The 19,661-nt window shown below is 39.6% G+C and overlaps 1 protein-coding gene across 1 annotated transcript in view; it reads left to right on the top strand.

The window, feature by feature from the left end:
- The window catches only part of WAPL (WAPL cohesin release factor), a 134,510-nt gene that overhangs the window by 96,172 nt on the left and 18,677 nt on the right, over positions 1–19,661 (top strand). Inside the window, exons 6-9 of the mRNA XM_030568261.1 lie at positions 6,780–6,932; positions 7,193–7,329; positions 9,888–9,999; positions 15,097–15,324. Coding sequence (XP_030424121.1) covers positions 6,780–6,932; positions 7,193–7,329; positions 9,888–9,999; positions 15,097–15,324 — 630 coding nt within the window. The remainder of the gene's footprint in view (positions 1–6,779; positions 6,933–7,192; positions 7,330–9,887; positions 10,000–15,096; positions 15,325–19,661) is intronic.

Below are 19,661 nucleotides of genomic sequence, written 5' to 3'. Positions count from 1 at the left end.
GTCCAGTTTATACCCATTTGTTCTTGTATCTACATTGGTACTAAGATTAAATAATACCTCTTCCTCCCTAATATTTATCCCTCTGATATATTTATAAAGAGCAATCATATCTCCCCTCAACCTTCTTTTGGTTAGACTAAACAAGCCAAGCTCTTTGAGTCTCCTTTCATAAGACAGGATGATCGGAGGAATGGAAAACCTAGTAGCCCATCTCTGAAACTGTTCGAGTTTGAATTCATCCTTCTTAAACATGAGAGACCAGAACTGCAGGCAGTATTCCAGATAAGGTCTCACCAGTGCCTTGTATAACGGTACTAACACCTCCTTATCTTTGCTGGAAATACCTCGCCTGATGCATTCTAAAACTGTATTAGCTTTTTTAACAGCCATATCACATTGGCGGCTCATAGTCATCCTGTGATCAACGAAAACTCCAAGGTCCTTCACCTCCTCTGTTACTTCCAACTGATGCCTCCCCAGCTTATAACAATAGTTCTTGTTGTTAATCCCTAAATGCATGACCTTGCACTTTTCACTATTAAATTTCATCCTATTGCTATTCCTCCAGTTTACAAGGTCATCCAGATCTTCCTGTATGATATCCCGGTCCTTCTCTGCATTAGCAATACCTCCCAGCTTTGTGTGAGCCGCAAACTTTATTAGAGTATTCCCGCTTTTTGTGCCAAGATCACTAATAAAAAGGTTAAATAAGATTTGGCCCCAAAACTGATCCCTGAGGAACCTCTTTCCAGCCTGACAGTTCACCTTTCAGTACGACCCGTCGTAGTCTCCCCTTTAACCAGTTCCTTATTGACTTTTCAATTTTCACATTGATCCTCATCTTTTCCAATTTAACTAATAATTCCCCATGTGGAACCATGTCAAGTGCCTTACCGAAATCAAGGTAAATTAGATCCACCGCATTTCCTTTGTCTAAAAAATCTGTCACCTTCTCAAAGAAGGAGATCAGGTTGGTTTGGCACGATCTACCTTTTGTAAAACCATGTTGTATTTTGTCTCAATTACCATTGACCTCAATGTCCTTAACTACTTTCTCCTTCAGAATTTTTTCCAAGACCTTACATACTACAGATGTCAAAATAACAGGCCTATAGTTACTCGGATTACCTTTTTTCCCTTTCTTAAAAATAGGAACTATGTTAGCAATTCTCCAGTCGTACGGTACAACCCCTGAGTTTACTGATTCATTAAAAATTCTTGCTAATGAGCTTGCAATTTCGTGTGCCAGTTCCTTTAATATTCTTGGATGAAGATTATCTGGGCCCTCCCATTTTGTCCCATTAAGCTGTTCGAGTTGGGCTTCTACCTCGGATGTGATAATATCTACCTCCATATCCTCATTCCCATTTGTCATCCTACCATTATCCCTAAGCTCCTCATTAGCCTCATTAAAGACTGAGGCGAAGTATTTATTTAGATATTGGGCCATGCCTAGATTATCCTTAACTTCCATTCCATCCTCAGTGTTTAGTGATCCCACTTCTTTTTTCTTTTTCTTCTTATTTATATGGCCATAGAACCTTTTTACTATTGGTTTTAATTCCCTTTGCAAGGTCCAACTCTACGTGGCTTTTAGCCTTTCTCACTTCATCCCTACATGTTCTGACCTCAATAAGGTAGCTTTCCTTGCTGATCCCGCCCATTGTCCTCTCCTTGTAGGCTTTCTTGCTTTTTCTTAATCACCTCTCTGAGATACTTGCTCATCCAGCTTGGTCTACAACTCCTGCCTATGACTTTTTTGCCCTTTCTTGGGATGCAGGCTTCTGATAGTTTCTGCAACTTTGACTTGAAGTAATTCCAGGGCTCCTCCGCCTTTAGAACCCCAAGTTCTTCAGTCCAATCCACTTCCCTAATTAATTTCCTTAATTCTTTAAAGTTAGCCTTTTAAAAATAAAAACCCTAGTCCCAGATCTGTTTATCCTTCCATCTAGTTTGAACTGAATTAGCTCATGATCACTCGAACCAAGGTTGTCCGTACAACCATTTCTTCTATGAGGTCCTCACTACTCACCAAAACCAAATCTAAAATGGTATCCCCTCTAGTTGGTTCAACTACTTGGTGAAGAAATCCATCAGCTATCACATCCAGAAAAATCTGAGCCCTATTGTTGTTACGAGCACTTGTCCTCCAGTCTATATCTGGGAAGTTAGTCTCCCATGATCACACAATTCCCATTAGTGTTTACTTCATTAAAAACATTAAAGAGGTCTCTATCCATATCCAAATCAGATCCCGGCGGTCTGTAGCACGCCCCAAGCACTCTCTCAGGGGAGGCTCTAGTAGCTTTCTTTCCTAATGTGATTTTTGCCCAGACTGACTGTCTTATCCATTCCATCACTTCTTATTTCTTTACAGTTAACCTCATCATTGATATACAATGCTACTTCACCACCTTTGCCTTTATTTCTGTCTTTCCTAAATAGCATATAGCCTTCAATACCTGTACTCCCAGTCATGACTGCTATTCCACCATGTTTCTGTTATCCCTATAATATTCAGTTTCACTTCCTGCACCAGTAGCTCTAGTTCCTCTATTTTGTTACCTAGGCTCCTCGCGTTAGTGTACAGACATCTTAATTTTTGCTGTTTGGCTTCACTGACATTCTTTACCCGTTTAGGCACAGTATCACCTATTAGACTGGTATCTACACTACCCTTCCTCCTTATGTCCATTCTCCTGCCCACAGCTGTATCCTCTCTTACTTTTTCTTTCCTCTCAATGTTAAATTCCAGCGTGGAGGTTACCTGGACATCTCCCAACCATCTCCCCCAAATTCCTAGTTTAAAGCTCTCTTAATCAGTTGTGCCAGCCTCCATCCTAGAAGTCTATTTCCCTCCTTACTCAGATGAAGTCCATCCCGAGAGAACAGTCCTCTGTCCATGAATGCTTCCCAATGGCCATACATCCCAGAGCCCTCCTTATAGCACCACTGCCTGAGCCATCTGTTGATCGCCATAATCTTGTCACACGTTTGTTGCCCTTCTCTAGGAACAGGCAAAATCCCATTGAAGATCACCTGAGCCTCGATTTCCTTAAGCGTCTTCCCTAGTCTTGCATAGTCTCCGTTGATACGTTCCAGCAAGAACCTAGCTGTATCGTTCGTTCCCACATGAAGGACAATCAACGGATTCTTTCCTGCTCCCATTAGGATCCTTTTCAGCCTCAGGTCCACATCCTGTATCTTAGCATCCGGCAAACAGCACACCCTTCTGTTCTCCGGATCAGCTCTAATTACAGGTCTGTCTATCCTTCTCAGTAAGGAGTCCCCAATCACGTAGACCTGCCTTTTCCTGGTGACAGTGTGAATCTCTGGTCTATCCTCTGCTCCCACTGGCTGCAAGTCCTCTTGATTCCTGTTCACCCTTGTAATCCTCCACGACCCATCTCGTATCCTCCTGGGGCTCATATTTGGTGGTCTCCATTGACTCTTCCCTGCTTCCTGTAGGACTAGCTGCTCTTCTCTTTTTCCTTGCCCTCTCGCCTTCAGTGACCACCTGCTGTGCCCCTTCTTCATTTTCCAGCTTTGCAAACCTGTTCCTGAGCTCTTTCTCCTTCACTGGCCCATCCTTTCCTCTGCCTGGTTCTCTTAGTCACATGCTTCCACTGTCCACTTTCCTCACGCAGCAGTCTCCCCTCAGAATTCTTTGGTCCTGCTTCCATCTGCAAGTCTGAGCTTACCCCTTCAGCCCCCTCGTGTCTTTGCTCCATCATCTGCTCGAATCCCCTTCTAAACTCAGCCAGAGTTTCCACCTGCATCTCCAGTCCTCAGATCTTTTCTTCCATCAGCTCTATCAGGCAGCACTTCATGCAGATGAATCTCTTTTCAGGTACCCCCTCCAGGATCATGTACATTCCGCAGCCTCCACATCCAGACATCCGCATTGTGTCTTTCACTGCTGCCTCTGTATCGGTCATAGTCTTCCCACATAAAACCTGTTAGTCCAAGAAACACAAACCAAAACAAACCCCCAGCAGGCACCAGAACACCGGCAGACCACCACCTACTCTCTTCACTAGGCTGTCAGTTCCTCTGCCTAGGTCTCTAAGTCTCCCCCACAAACTCCCACTGAAACTCCCGTTTACAGCTCTGTTTGCTGGCTGCTGTGCTGCTGCAGCTGTCTATGCAGCTGCCTGATTGGCTGGCTACCTTTATAGGATCCCTAAGCAGAGAAGCCCCGCCCCCTAATCAGGGCTCAGCTTCTCTCCCAGTACACTGCCCCTACCAAACTACAAAATACAATACACAAAATATAAAAACCTCCTCCTCCAACAGAACTCCCACTGAAACTCCCCTGTTCACAGCTCTGTTTGCCGACTGCTGTGCTGCTGCAGCTGTCTATGCCACTGCCTGACTGGCTGGCTACCTTTATAGGACCCCGAGAGGGGTACTGAAGATATCCAATGCCTTGTGGCAAACTCCCTCCTCTCTGCACCCCATTTCGAAACAGGTAGGAGGTAAGTACTTTGTCCCAACTAAGGGGCATGAGTACCTTTACTCCCATCCTGCCAAAAATGCCCTGGTGGTCGAGACAGTTAACCACAGAGAATGCCAGGGGCTCCCTGGAGCTACCCCAAAAATAAAGACTCTAAGAGACTGGACTTGTTCGGCTGGAAAACTTATTCCTCGTCTAGCTTACAGCTGAAGGTGGCCAACCACCGGGCCCTCCTTGGCTGCCGTGACTTTAGTATGCTGCAAACCGCAAGCAAGTGCAAGAATGCCCTCCCAGAAGGTTCCCATAAAGAATTCCGGGCAGTCTTCAATGAGGGCACGGCCGCTGCCAGGGTGGCCCTTCAAGCGGCGTCTGACGCAGCAGACTCTGCCACCCACAGTATGGCATCTGCCATCTACATATGTGTCCTTGTCCATGGCTGCTCCTCTCCAGTTTGTCCTCCAAGGCTCAGCAGTTGATTCAGGACCTCCCTTTTGATGTCCAGGCCCTGTTTGCAGAGCAGGCAGACAACAAATTATATGGTCTGAAGAACTCCCAAACAACCTTAAAAACCCTGGGGTTCTACATTCCGGTCCCAGCATGTAAGCGGTTCAAACTGCAACTACCCCAGGGGCAAGGGAGCCAGCCCCGGCAGGACCTGTCGCACAAAATCCCCAAGGGCTATACGCTGCACACAAGCCACCCACCCCCACCCTCTGCACAGTCAGGCTGGACCCACTCCAAGCAAGGAGCTAAAAAGTCATTTCGATGGTACACCCAAGGGCGACCTACCAGTCTATTCCCTGGATCCGATTTTTCCCAATTTTTGGCAACCATCTTTCCTCCCAGCATGCTCAGTGATAACTTCAAACTGCTGGGTCCTCAGTACGGTGGCACACAGCTACACCCTCCAATTTATTTCCTCTTCCCCCCCCCTTTCCATCTTTTAGGGACCCGTCTCACAAGAGTCTTCTCGAGCAGGTGGTTCAGGGACTCTTACAGCTGGGGGCAGTGGAGGAGGTCCTGCCACTTTACTGGAACAAGGGTTTCTGTTTCCATTATTTTCTAATCCCAAAGGCCAAGGTTGGTCTGAGTCCCATCCTGGACCTGCAAGACTTCAACAGATACCTAAAGAAGCTAAAGTTTTACATGGTCTCCCTGACATCCGTTATCCTCTCCCTGGATCTAGGAGACCGGTATCCCGCCCTTGACCTGAAAGTTGAATACTTTCACACAGTGATCTTCTCAGGACACGCATGCTTTCTCTGTTTTACGGTTGTTCGGCCCACTACTTGATTGTGGTCCTTCTGTTTGTCCTGGCTACAGCACCAAGAATGTTTACCAAGTGCGTGGCAGTAGTTGCGGCCTACCTCAGGCATCGGAGTATGCAGATTTACCTGTACCTCAATGACTGGTTGGTCAAAGGCAACTCCAAGCCTCAGGTCCAACACAACATCACTGTACTATAAGCCACGTGCCACTCCTTGGGACTCTTATCGGTCAACCACAAACAGTCCACATTAGTTCAGGTTCAAAGGATAAAATTCATAGGTGTCATGCATAAAATATAAATGTGAGTACATATAAAACCAGTGCAGGAAGAATACCATTAATTTGTGGAAGCATCCTAAATCTATTGAGGTTTCCACAGTGCCCCACAACACTTCCTCTATACATGTTCGCTTATGCTAGGGAAGAAGCTGGGAAGCCTGCCACCTGCCTACAGGAAGCATTTTCAGTGGTCAATGGCAGGAGACAAATCTCCTGCTAGCTGCAACCACAACTAGAACAACAGCCTCTAGTAACCAGTGGTGAGAATTTTAGGTCATATAATTTCCAACCCACCTGTGTTGGGACAAAGGTAAAAATTCAGCGTCATACCCATATCAGGACTAGTGGAAAGTTGTGCTAATGACTGGATATAGCAAGCAGTTCAGTAATGCTTGGAGCCTCCAGGAAGTAAGATGGTCAGTGTAGTAGTAAGAGGCAGCAAAGAATTTAAACTTTTTTTTTAAAAGACCAAACTTGGTAATTTTACCTTCCCTGGTGATCAGTTAATCAGTGCAAAAGATTCCATCTGCTCTTTTAATTTTGAAGTCCCACCAGACCCTGTCTCTCTCTTTCTTAAATAAAGTTTTTTATATTTAAAGCACCATTTAAGTGATCTGGCATATTCCAAATTTGATGAATGGTGCAGGTACGTCTCTGTCTTAGAAAACTCAAGATTTGAATTTGAAATTTCACACTTAGCTCTGTTTCCGTATGTATCTGGTATTTGTCTGCACACTCAAAATGTCTGCCCATTTAAGCACTTTCTTATTGATAGGTAAGGCTATCTTCAAAGGAGGCAGTTCATAAAGATGATGGAGTTTTTAAGGCTCCTGCACCACCTCCCAAAGTGATAAAAACTGTGACAATACCTACTCAGCCCTATCAAGAGATAGTAACTGCATTGAAATGTAGGAAAGAAGACAAAGAAGTAAGTATTTTCAGGACATTTTTAAGGTAATTATTGATATTTCTAATATATGCTGAAGGAATAGTGTCAAAGTGAGGCTTTAGCTTTCATCATTAAAGTTAATGGTTTTATGTCTGATTAGTTGAATGACCTAAATTGTCTTCAGTAAAATACTAGTTAAAATCTGTTTCGTTTTTTTAAAGATAACATTAAATGTGTTAATTTTTATAATCTATCCCAACAGCAATTTATTGTGTTCAAAATATATTTGTATCTTCCAGTTATACACTGTTGTTCAGCATGTAAAGCACTTCAATGATGTAGTGGAATTTGGTGAAAATCAAGAGTTCACAGATGATATTGAGTACTTGCTAAGCGGACTGAAGAGCAATCAGCCTCTAAACACACGTTGCCTTAGGTGAGAGAGATTAACATAAAATATTTTGTATATATTTATTGTATTCAAAGGAAAAAAGTGAGTTAAATATATTTCTATTAAATATGGAATCTGACTTTTAAAATGTTGTTAGTAGTTACCTGGAGTTTCTGCTGCCTGGAAGAACAACAACCAAAAAAAAAAAAAAATCTGAAAATACTGGAGACGACATTTACAGAATATCATGAGTATGAATGTATAATGTGGGGAAGGATAAAAGAGGATTTTGTGCAGTAAAATTACATCCCTAAATTTACTATTGTACTGCTTGATGACAAAGATTACACTTTGTTAACTTTTCTTTGTTTGGATATGATTATAAGCGAGGAAGCATCTATCCACTGTTCTTTAAAAGAAAATTCAGTTTTTAAATACTTATTTATATATGTGAAAAGCATCCCCAGACACTTACTGACAGTGATAATATAATATCATGCTGAGGTTTCCTTCATTCTGCCAACAGTCTGTTCTTTATTTCCTATTGAGAATGCCATAGCCAACACTGGTGCTCACTGCAACTTTTGCAGGCCTGGGGTTAACTAGCAATCCTTGTTAGAATTCTGACGATGTAAAACATGAACATTAGATTATAGTCAGTCTTTTGTTAAATTTTGCTCATCTCTAGATTTGCATCTTGCATTGTACAATTAAATCCTGTTCTTAACAAAAATGAAATTAGATGTATAAATTCTCATGTTGAAGATATTTATTCATGATCACTGTTTGTTTTCTACAGTTTGTGGATCTAAAAATACCAAAGAGAAGGTTCTATAGCAATATAAAAATCCCTTTTATCTTCCATACTGGTATAATTTGTTGTGTACAGCTGTGGCAAAACTGCAATTATTGTAGAAGAAAACCTTGAACTGTAGATTTAGATGATAGTGAAATTTTATTTGGCATCCTGAGATGTATCAAAAACAGCTATAGAACTTTAAAAAGCAGATATTAAATCAACTGTTTCCTCCAGGTAACTCAACAAATTGCAGTAATGTTGATTGATTTAACATAACTTGCAGAAATCTCAATCCTGTTTGTGTTATTTATATATGCAATTATGTAAATAAACAATATAACTAAATTTTAGAATTAAGTTATTCACATTAGGGATGCAAAATGTCAACTAGTGAGCATTAGTCTTACCAGTTAACCCACCTTAACCGTTAACCCCTGGGCTGGCCAGCCGACCCCAGCAGCCCTGCTTCAGCTGGAGCGGGCCCTGCCCTAGCCGCTTAATCAGATAACCATTTAAAAATATTTAAACAGTTAATTTTTTTAACTGTATTTGCATCCCTAATTCACATTCAATACATAAACTTTCAGAATTCTTTTAAATCTTATTCTTTACTTCTAAAGTTATATAGGGTCTAACTTGTACTCATTGGAGGAAAGTTCAGTCAATGAATTGCAAGGTGTGTGTTTTCCAAAGAAAACGATATATAGGGGTAAGGATAGCAGTAGACTTAGGGGAATTAGAAGCCTTGTTGTCAAGCTGAACCTCTTTGAATGCTGTTGCTGTGATTGGAGACTGTAAAAGATCAAAACATGATCTTGTACGATTTTTAAAGGTTACTTTGCTTTCATAGAGGATTTTTTTATTTCTCTTGCACCATTGGCGACATTTAAGCTTTTAATTTTTTATTATAAAGGAAGAAAGCCTTAAAACAAAATTGAGTATAGCGCTAAGAAACTTCACACATTTTAAAGGAACACTTTTGTAAAACCTAGATGATAGGCTATGCTGGGTGCACCTGAAAATTCAGACAGTCGTAACTAGAGCTATGAAAAGCACACTTCTTTAAAAAAAAAAAAAAAAAAAAAATTGTCTGTGAGGAAAGAGAAGGAACAAAAACACCCCCAAATCCAGGCCTACCCATTCTAAGTGGGCATTTTGAATATTGATACAGGAGGGGAGGATCTGGAGTAAAAAAGAGGTGTGCATACCTGATGGTTTGGTGGGCAGAGCCCTCTTTTTTTCTCTAGTTCAAAAGTGATTTGTTGGGTTATTCCAAACTTTCCCCACCAAAATCCAATCCTCCTCCTGGCCTCAGATTAGCTATGTGAAACTTCAGGATAAATTGTTTTCACAATATTGCATGGGGAGGAGGGATTACAAATAGTTAGGCATATAATAGAAACAGTTCTTAACTTTAACCAGGGTGTCAGTTCACAATACACTTTTCTTGATCCTCTTCACCAAGTTGGTGTGTCTTACTAGTGAAGGTTTTTCTTTCAACTAAAAGTTGTTCCTAAAACACTTGATGTTACCCATTTGCAACCTTACTGTAGCTAACATTAAAAGAAACCAGACATAGTCCAATATGAGTAAGCAATTCTAAAATAGAATGCTACATATCTTCACCATTAGAGATTGGCGATAAACCTTACAAGAATATATATTTTCTTTTTATCAGCCCACAAATAGTTGGATTTTCTGATTTACACATATTAATGTTCGTTAGACTTTTTTACTTAACTAGCCTTTTTTTAAATAAATGTAGTCACTTTCAGACATGTTAATACCTGTCTGTTTTTTCCAGTGTTATTAGCTTGGCCACAAAGTGCGCCATGCCCAGTTTCCGAATGCACCTGAGAGCACATGGAATGGTAGCCATGGTCTTCAAAACACTGGATGACTCCCAACACCACCAGGTATTCAAAAATTTCATGTATCTTATATAATTGGTTAGTTTCAAGTCACATTGGGATTGATATACGTAAATGAATGGAGATGGTAGAAATATAGAAATTTATTTATTAGGTTTTTAGTATAGATTGATTGCATTTGTTTAGCATTTTTCTGGAAATATTGGCCCGACTTTAGAAGTCTACACAGAAAAATAACATGGAAAATTCAAGAGAGTGCATGTGTTCTCTTGCGTGCAATCAAAGATGGCAAAAACTTGATTTCTCTCTGCGCCCACCCCCATCCTTCCCCACACTTTTTTGAGGCTTGATAAAGCTTGTTTAAAATTCATAATCTTAAAAACTTTGGTGCTGAGTTTAGATTTATGATTTCAAATCTTTATCCATTTTAAGTTTATTCATTACATTTAGTTTAAAAGTAGTACTTAGAAAAGTTAACACTAATATTCTATTTTTCTTTCCAATTTCATTGTAATAAAAATAAAGAATAATCCAGATATTTATCTCCAGACTTAAACTTGTCAGTGTAAAAATAGCTTGAATGTAGATACTCTCCTTTTTTCCTTTGTAGTTGGCTACAGTGTGTGCATGCTATGCTAGTGTTCTTAAGCAGTGCTGTAATTTATAGGGTGGCACAGCATTAACTACTAATGAAAAGATCTTCTTGAAAGAAGTCAGCTACCCTAACCAGTGAGATGAAACTGAAGCTATATGAGTTTTCCTGTTCCCCCAAAGTCACAAGTTGGGTTCAACTTCAGTGGAAACAATTTCTAAGACTTGTAGCTGCTGTTATTTTTTTTCCCCAAGACGTTTGTGGAGAATGCTATAAGGAGGGATTGTTACAGAAGCTGATTTTGGAAACATCCATTTGATCCTTTGTGTAGTTAATAAATCTTGAAGTCCAACCAGCTGTTTCTTTGACCTCTCTTGTATGTTGACTTGACAAAATGCATGGGAGAATAATGTTGAATTTGCTGTCTTCCGGCAAGTAATCAAATAGTGGTCACGAGAGGCATGGAAATGCTAATAAGTATATTTTAAAGTTAAATAAGATCTCATTCTTTTGTAGTCATGAAATTGAGGGTAGCCAAACACAGGCCATTTCTGTGTGACAGGAAAGTTGTTGAGGGAGTAACTTGGAGCTCATTGCTTTGGCTAATGCATGGTACGCATGTGCAATAATATTATGTACTATGTTGTCTTTAACCATTGCCATCACTTCTTTATTTTCAGATGAACTGAAACACCAGTTTCAAAAAAGTACATGCAATATATGATTGCAGCAAAAATTTAAATTGTTACTTTTTTCCAAAAATATATTTGATCAACATCCACTTTCAATATGTTGAAAAGTTAGGTTTTCATATAATGTCACAGAATCATAGAATATCAGGGTTGGAAGGGACCTCAGGAGGTCATCTAGTCCAATCCCCTGCTCAAAGCAAGACCAATCCCCAAACAGATTTTTGCCCCAGATCCCTAAGTGACCCACTCAAGGATTGAATTCACAACTGTGGGTTTAGCAGGCCAATTCTCAAACCACTGAGCTATCCCTCCCCCCGTGTCTTTTAAATGTATTTTAGACATAGGAACTAAGACATTCTAAACAGCTAATTTTATGTTTTTGTCAATAATTGTGTGATATTCTGTAACTGGACATACATATTTATGCTTTACATGAAATAATCCTGCTGCATACTTCCTCACTGCTGTTGCATTGAACATCTGTGTTTCACTAAAATTTTTAATTTTGTTCAAATGATTAGAAATAGATTTTGCCCCCAATTCTCAACAAGAGCGATGCAGAATTCAAGCCCATCCAAAAGGAAATGGGGAAACAGTTACTTCAAAATAGAAAAATGGACTTACTCCTACTATATGGCATTGTGTCCATTTCATGACATAGGTAGTGCTAGCTTCACTTGGATTTAGAAAGATTTTGAAAAAGGAAAGTGTGTGTGTGTGTGTGTGTGTGTATACTAAATCTGTAACTATTTATAGTTTGGGAAAGAGAAAAAGGCTTTGCCTCAAATGACAACATAATTGGAAATAAATGATGATCAATTATTACTTCCACTGCAACTATACTCTATAATGGATCTGAGAGAATAAGATTGTTAGTTTACCTTATGAGGGTATGAAATAGCAGTTGCAATGAATAAATTATTTTGTGCCCGGTAGACACAATAAAATTACCAGTTACCTCAGAGTTATTCCCAAATACAAATTATCATCTTTGAAAAATACTTGTTCCACCTAATTGGTAAACTGGTATTTAAACTGCAGTTTCTTGATTAACTATCTTTTTTTCGAATATGCTGTGAATGCTTCAGAGTAGTAGATTAATTTTTAAAATAAATGTTTTCATGAAAATTTTCAGTTGTTACCCACAAAAACATGTTTCTAATGTCTTGAAATGTGAATAATTCAGAAATATAGAATAAATTGAAATATAATGCTGAACTTTTGAAAATTACCATCTGTTCCCACAAGCTGGAATATAAATAGAATGAGAAAGAGAAGACAAAGATCAAAATTCTTCTGAGTGGGAGTAATTGGCCTGCAGTTTTTGCTGTGTATGTAACAAGAGTTGAAGATTTTTTTTTTCCCCCTGAACTCTTAGAGGCATAAATTGCAATTCCATAGTCAAGGCTGCCTTCAGACTTCTGTCATAATCCCTATTTTCTTTACCCATCGCTTCTTCTCTTTTTTCCCCCTCCCCTCTACAATGTTTGTTTGGAGGAACCATTTCTCTGAAAATCTACATGTGTTAAAATAGATTGTCTAAAGAATATTTTCTGGGAAAACGTCATAGCCCTAATATTCAAATCTTTATATTGTGATGAATCTAAAATTAGGATTTTATAAAATCTTGCATCACTGACTCCCCTCCCTATTCCTCAGCATCGCTTCTCATCACAGGCTTGTGTTCAGAACTCCTAAACTGACACATGTAGATTTGCATGCACGCGCACACTATTTTTCTGGTGTTGAGCTAAATCTTTTAAGCAGATATTCAATATGAACCAAATCCCTTTCAGCCAGACCAGTGTATAAAGATGTGTACACATGCCATGACCAAACTGCTTAAATGAGCTAGGGATTTATAATCTTTCTGAGGTATAAAATAATCCTCCTTTACTTGCTCATAGTGTCCTAAGGAGGGTCCTGCTGTCCTAGGGCTCCCTGGCACCCAAATTATCTTTCTGCTTATTTCCCACCTGGCCCATGCCATCTCACCTACCTCACTGCTTCCCCAGATAGCTCTCAGCTTCTCCGCTTGCCTACTTCACTGAAGCCTTTGGAAGGCTTATCAGCTCCCTTAGCAGATTCATTGGCTTAATTAGGTTTTCTGTGTGCACATGCACAGAAACCTTGAGCTCTTCCATTGCCACTACAGTCTTTATCCCCCTCCCTCAAACTCTACTTCTTGGTGACTCATTGACACCCCCCTAACATAACCACTCCAACACAGTTTATACCATCCCCCTCCCTTATCCCTCTCCCACCCTCCGGGCTGTGTCCCTTGTTGTGGTCCAGTTTTAAATATTTAAAACTGGACTTGCGGGCTCTATGGAAATGACAGGAAATAGGGGTTGGAGAATGGAGGGAGGGAACTGGTGCAGTATGAATGCAGAACAAGGTGAATAGGAGGAGTACACTGGAGTGGATGGGCAGAAAAGGCCTGAGGGGTTAGCAAGAAGTCTTTTGAAGTTAGGGGTGACTGTCCTCACAGAGATCTTAGCGTGTCTATAGAGCAGTTACCTTTAGGTTGTGGTGTAAAGGCTGTCACCCTAATAATCTTTTGAGGTCTGCATACAAACAGCCAAGCCTTTAATTTTAGCAGGTGCCTATTCCTCTCTATTTCTGTTCCATCTGACCAGAAGCCCACTGTTGATCAGTTCCTTTCCCTTCAGATGTCAACAGGGTCAGCACCTGCTTTGACGGTTTCTGGAAGGTGTCTGCCTGGCAGAGCTCTCAGCTTCATGAAAGTTCTGCTTACTGTTTGGAGGTCCACTGGAATGGTGGACAACTAATTACAAACTCAAGAAAAGTGCTGACCTTTCATGATGAGGAGCAGGTGGGGTTGGTAACCAATAGACTGACCCTTTACATATTTACTCTCTCTCTACCCACTCACCTCTGGCACCCTGGCCCAGATCCATAACAATATGTACGCTTCCAACTTCCATTGATTTCAGCGGAAGTTAGGAAACTAAATATCTTTTTGCATCTGAGCCCTGTGACCTCCCTCTGCTTTTTTGAATCCCCTTGAGGATTTACTGTTGCATTCTTGAGGAAGGGTGGGGTGGTGTCCCTCTCTTTTTATCAAGGAGGGGCCACTGTTCACCCCTCAGTTCTCTAGAGGATGAAAACATTAGAGGAAAGACCTCGGCTCTGTGCGCACTTAGTGGAAGATGGGTTCTTGCCAAGCTTCTTGGGGGCAAGACTGGGCAAGCCTTACCTCAGTGGGTACCATTTTCGTGGGTTTGGGGAATCTCCATGGCAGACTTCACTAAGAATTTGAAGCTCTGTGCTAGGAATCCCTAACCAAGTTCAGACAGTGATTCCCTACTCACTTGCTTGGTATGACCCTGCCCTCATCCCTCCAGCCTCTTTCAGCTTCATTTCTATCTCCTCTCTCTCTCGTCTTCCTCCTAGCTAACCAAAATTTCACTCCCTGCCAAACAATATCGCCAGCACCCCTGCTGCCTCCCCTTCTCTCCTGTCCCTCCCATAATTTCCTTCTGTGTTGCCACTGCCTCCTGAAGTTTCCACCTGCTGTCCCCTGCTTTTCTCTCTGTGACACTGACTGACTGCTTTGGGGTAAATTTCAAATGCTTTGCGTCTCTAACAGGATTTTGTAAAACGAATTAAGTGACTTGTACTTTGCCTACATTGGCCAGGAAAACTGTTAGTATCTTGCTAGAAAGAACAGTGTTCAGACACATATTACTAGCTTCAGTGATGGCATAGGCAAAGTCTGACAAATTTCTCTCCCAAATCACCAGCTTTGTCTATTTAAAAAATCTTCATGCGTTGTACATTCTTCATGTAGCGTAAGTGCCGCTACAATTTTATATTTGTCTTTTTGTTTTCAAGAATCTGTCACTTTGTACAGCAGCTCTTATGTACATCCTGAGTAGAGATCGTTTGAACATGGATCTAGACAGAGCTAGTCTAGATCTGATGATTCGGCTTTTGGAGCTAGAGCAAGACGCTTCTTCTGCCAAGCTGCTAAATGAAAAAGACATGAACAAAATTAAGGAAAAAATACGGAGGCTCTGTGAAACTGTCCACAACAAACATCTTGATCTTGAAAACATCACGGTGGGTCTCATGATTGTGTTTGAAGGGTCTGTTTTAAAACTAATCTAAAGTGACATGCTTGGTAAAATGAAATTTATTAGCAGCAGCTATCTTTCAATTCTAGTTATAACTGTTTACTTTGTGCCTTGTGATGCTCTATTAGAGGGCCAAGAGTAGTCTGAAATTTCATCTAATTTCTTTGTAGAATATCTTATGTACAGTACATACTTTTTCATCTTTAAATTTCCCAAATCTCTTCTAAACAAGGCTACTCTAACTCTGTACAATAAGCTACAATAGTTCTGCAGCTGTCTGCAGTTCACCAAATTATAGTCCATTGTAGCTTGTAACAGGTTTGTAATTAAGAAATAAACATGAGCTTATAAAGTTTTGATAGCAGTATTTGGTTCCAGACTGTTTTTATCCCAGTTTTGATATACTGTATAGGATTTAATGTCATGCATCAAAATTAGGTAAAAATAACAGTAATGGTTGGTCAGTAGACAGGGTAAAATTCAGTTAAAGCTGAAATTATTCTCAGGTGTTGCATCAACAAGTAGTTGGATAGTTGTGCAGTACCCAAGCGTAATGTGATGAGGTAAAGATTTTGACTCTTCTAAATATCCTTGCTTTTTTTGCTCTTTTAAAGTTCGTACATAAGAACTGTCATGCCAGATCAGACCAGCAGTCCAATTATTCCAAAATCTTGCCTCCAAGAGTGGCCAGTACAAGATTATTCAGGTGGTTTCCTTTTTTATACAGTGGTGGTAGAAAGCCCAAAAAGATGCTTGAAAAAAGAGGACGGGAAAATTCTTTTGCTGTTTGCATACTGTTCAATTGCCAGTTTTGTCAATGGATTGTTTGACTTAACTTTAACCAACCCTTTTGTGCTTCTAATAAACATTTCTAACACTCTGAAATGAGGTGTGTATATATAACTATCTTGATTTGATGTAAAAATACATGAACAACTTATACATCGAAGTTGATAGCCACAGTATAACAGTCTCTATGCAAAAGAATAAACGAACACAAATCTGACATCAGGAATCATAACACTCAAAAGCCAGTGGGAGAACACTTCAGCCTCTCTGGCCACTCAGTAACAGACCTGAAGGTGGCAATTTTGCAACAGAAAGACTTCAAAAACAGACTCCAATGAGAAGCTACTGAGCTTGGATTGATTTGCAAATTAGATACCGTGAACTGTGGCTTGAATAGAGACTGGGAATGGTTGAGTCATTACACTACTTGTATCTTTTTCCATATAATAACTATCCTTACACCTCCTGTCAACTGTCTGTAATTGACCATCTTGATTATCACTACAAAAGTATGTTTTCCCTGCTAATAACAGGTCATCTTAATGAATTAGTCTCTTAGAGCTGGTATGGCATCTTTTGTGTGTGTGTGTGTGTGTGTGTGTGTGTGTGTGTGTGTGTGTGTGTACGTACTCTTCTTAAGTGTTCCATTCTATGCAGCCAATGAAGTGGGCTGTAACCCATGAAAGCTTATGCCCAAATAAATTTGTTAGTCTCTAAGGTGCCACAAGGACTCCTGTTCTTTTTACCGATACAGACTAACACGGCTGCTGCTCTGAAACCTGTTTATTTATAAATTGTGTACATACAAATAGCACCTTACTTCAGTTGTAAGATCTTCTAAAAGCCTAACAAACTGTTTTTTTGGGTTTTTTTCAAGTTTTAAGTAGCATGGTCAATTAATCACAGTTAACTTGTGTGATTAACTCAAAAAAATTAATCATGGTTAAAAATATTAATTGCGATTAATCCGTTTTATTCGTCCTGTCAAGCAATAGAATACCGAGTGAAATGTATTAAATATTTTTGGATGTTTTTCCACTTTTTCAAGTACATTGCATTCTGTGTTATAACTGAAATCAAAGTGTACAGTGCTCACTTTATATTACTTTTGATTAAATATCTACCCTGTAAAAATGACAAACAAAAAAACAAGTATTTTTCAGTTCAACTCATACAAGAGCTGTATGGTGAAAGTGCAACTTACAAATGTAAATTTTTTTATGTAACTGCTCTCTAAAACAAAACAATATAAACTTTAGAGCCCACAAGTCCACTCAGTTCTACTTCTTGTTAAGCCAGTCGTGGAGACAACTAAGTTTGTTTACCTTTACGGGACATAATGCTGCCTGCTTATTATTTACAATGTCACCTGAAAGTGAGAACAGGCATTGGCATGGCACTTCAGTAGCCATCATTACAAGGTATTTACATACCAGATATGCTAAACATTCGTATGTCCCTTCATGCTTCAGCCATCATTCCAGAGGATATGCTTCCATGTGGATGACACTCATTTAAAAAATAATGCATTAATTAAATTTGGGACTGAACTCCTTGGGGGGAGAATTGTATGTCTCCTGATCTGTTTTACCCACATTTTGCCATATATTTCATGTTTTAGCAGTCTTGGATGATGACCCAGCACATGTTGTTTGTTTTGAGAACACTTTCACTGCAGGTTTAACAAAACTCAAAGAAGGTACCAATGTGAGATTTCTAAAAATAGCTGTGGCACTCAACCCAAGGTTTAAGAATGTGAAGTGCGTTCCAAAATCTGAGAGGGAATACGTGTGAAGCATGCTTTCAGAACTCTTAAAAGAGAAACACTCCAAAAAAGAGAATCAACCTTCTGCTGGTGGCATCTGACTCAGATGACAGAAATGAACATGCGTTCATCCACCCTGCTTTGGATTGTTATCGAGCATAACCTGTCATCAAAATGAACTCGTGTCTTCTGGAATGGTGGTTGACGCATGAAGGGACATGTGAATCTTTAGGGCATTGGCACATAAATATCTTGTGACGCTGGCTATAACAGTGCCATGGGAATGCCTGTTCTCACTTGCATGTGACATTGTGAACAGGAAGCGGGAAGCGTTATCTCCTGCAAATGTAAACAAATTGTTTGAGCGATTGGCTGAACAAGAAGTAGGACTGAGTGGAGTTGTAGGTTCTGAAGTTTTACATTGTTTTATTTTTGAAAGCAGGTTTTTTAACATAATTCTACATTTGTAAGTTCAACTTTTCATGATAAAGAGATTGCACTATAGTATTTGCAATGGAGGAATTGACAAATACTATTTCTTTTGTTTTTTACAATGAAAATATTTGTAATAAAATAAATTTAAACTGAGCACTGTACTGTTAGTATTCTGTGTAATTGAAATCAATATATTTGAAAATGTAGAAGACATCCAAAAATATTTAAATAAATGGTATTCTGTTTAACAGTGCGATTAATCGTGATTGATTTTTTATTTTTATCGCTTGACAGCCCTAGTTTAAAGCTGCTGGGATGAAACTTCTCTTGTTAGTTTCATCCTAGCACAAATAATAATGGATAGGTTATAAGCCTTTCAAAATTTTATGTTTAAAAGAAATGTGAACACACTGAGTAGGACCTTGGACTGGCTGGACCGTTGGTCTGATCTGGAACAACTGATACTGTAGTATGTTACCACTAGATGGTATGACTACTATAACCTGTATTTCAGTGTAACAAATGTTACTATGAGCTTTACTGTTTTCTCAGTGTTACATTGTTTAATGCTTTTTAGGTTTTTGTCTTTGAATTTTACCATGATTTTTATCAATCTGATACTTTTTAAAAATCAGTTTTTGTCAAAAATCTAGACATAGTGTCTTCATCTGTTAGCAGTAATCTCCAAGTTACATTACATGTTCCATTTTACACCAGGTTAAAAGAAAACATGCCTTGCTTGAGGTGGCTTTTCGATTTGTATGTTACTGTGGTAATTTTGTCATTCTTCCACTCTGCTTTCTCAAACTTTCAGTTGTGGAACAAATTGTGAAATTGGCATTAGAAGACAGTATTCTATATCGGTGAGAGGAGTTGAATTGTTTTAGGGAAAATAATCTGACCATATGGCTGCTAGCTACAGGTATGGGGTTTATGATGACATAATGCAGTATGGCAGGCATTTCAGTTTTAGGTTGATTACAATTTCATAGGCTTTTATAGCACATGGTTATGGACCTAAGAATTTTCTGGTCTTCAGATGTCCTGAGGCTGAATAGAACGTCAGTTTTATTAGTTTTAACTTGGCTGTGTAATTCACAGCTAAACAAACAACCTTAAGATATTGATGCCAAATATATTGCTTTTCTAGGCAACATCCAGTCCTAAAATGTCCACCTGCAAATTGGTGGTATTCTCAGAGTCCTATTCCATATCTGTTCTGGCACCAAGAAGACAAACTTGGTTGACACAATTTTTACCAAATATAATGCAAATTCTGACGAGACTATTAATCTCCTGTTTTGCCGTCCCAAATCCTCATTGTAGATATAAGT

This window comes from Gopherus evgoodei, chromosome 7 (genome assembly GCF_007399415.2).
Source record: "Gopherus evgoodei ecotype Sinaloan lineage chromosome 7, rGopEvg1_v1.p, whole genome shotgun sequence".
In the NCBI taxonomy this organism is placed as follows: Eukaryota; Metazoa; Chordata; order Testudines; family Testudinidae; genus Gopherus; species Gopherus evgoodei.
This window is presented reverse-complemented; position numbering and strand designations above follow the sequence as displayed.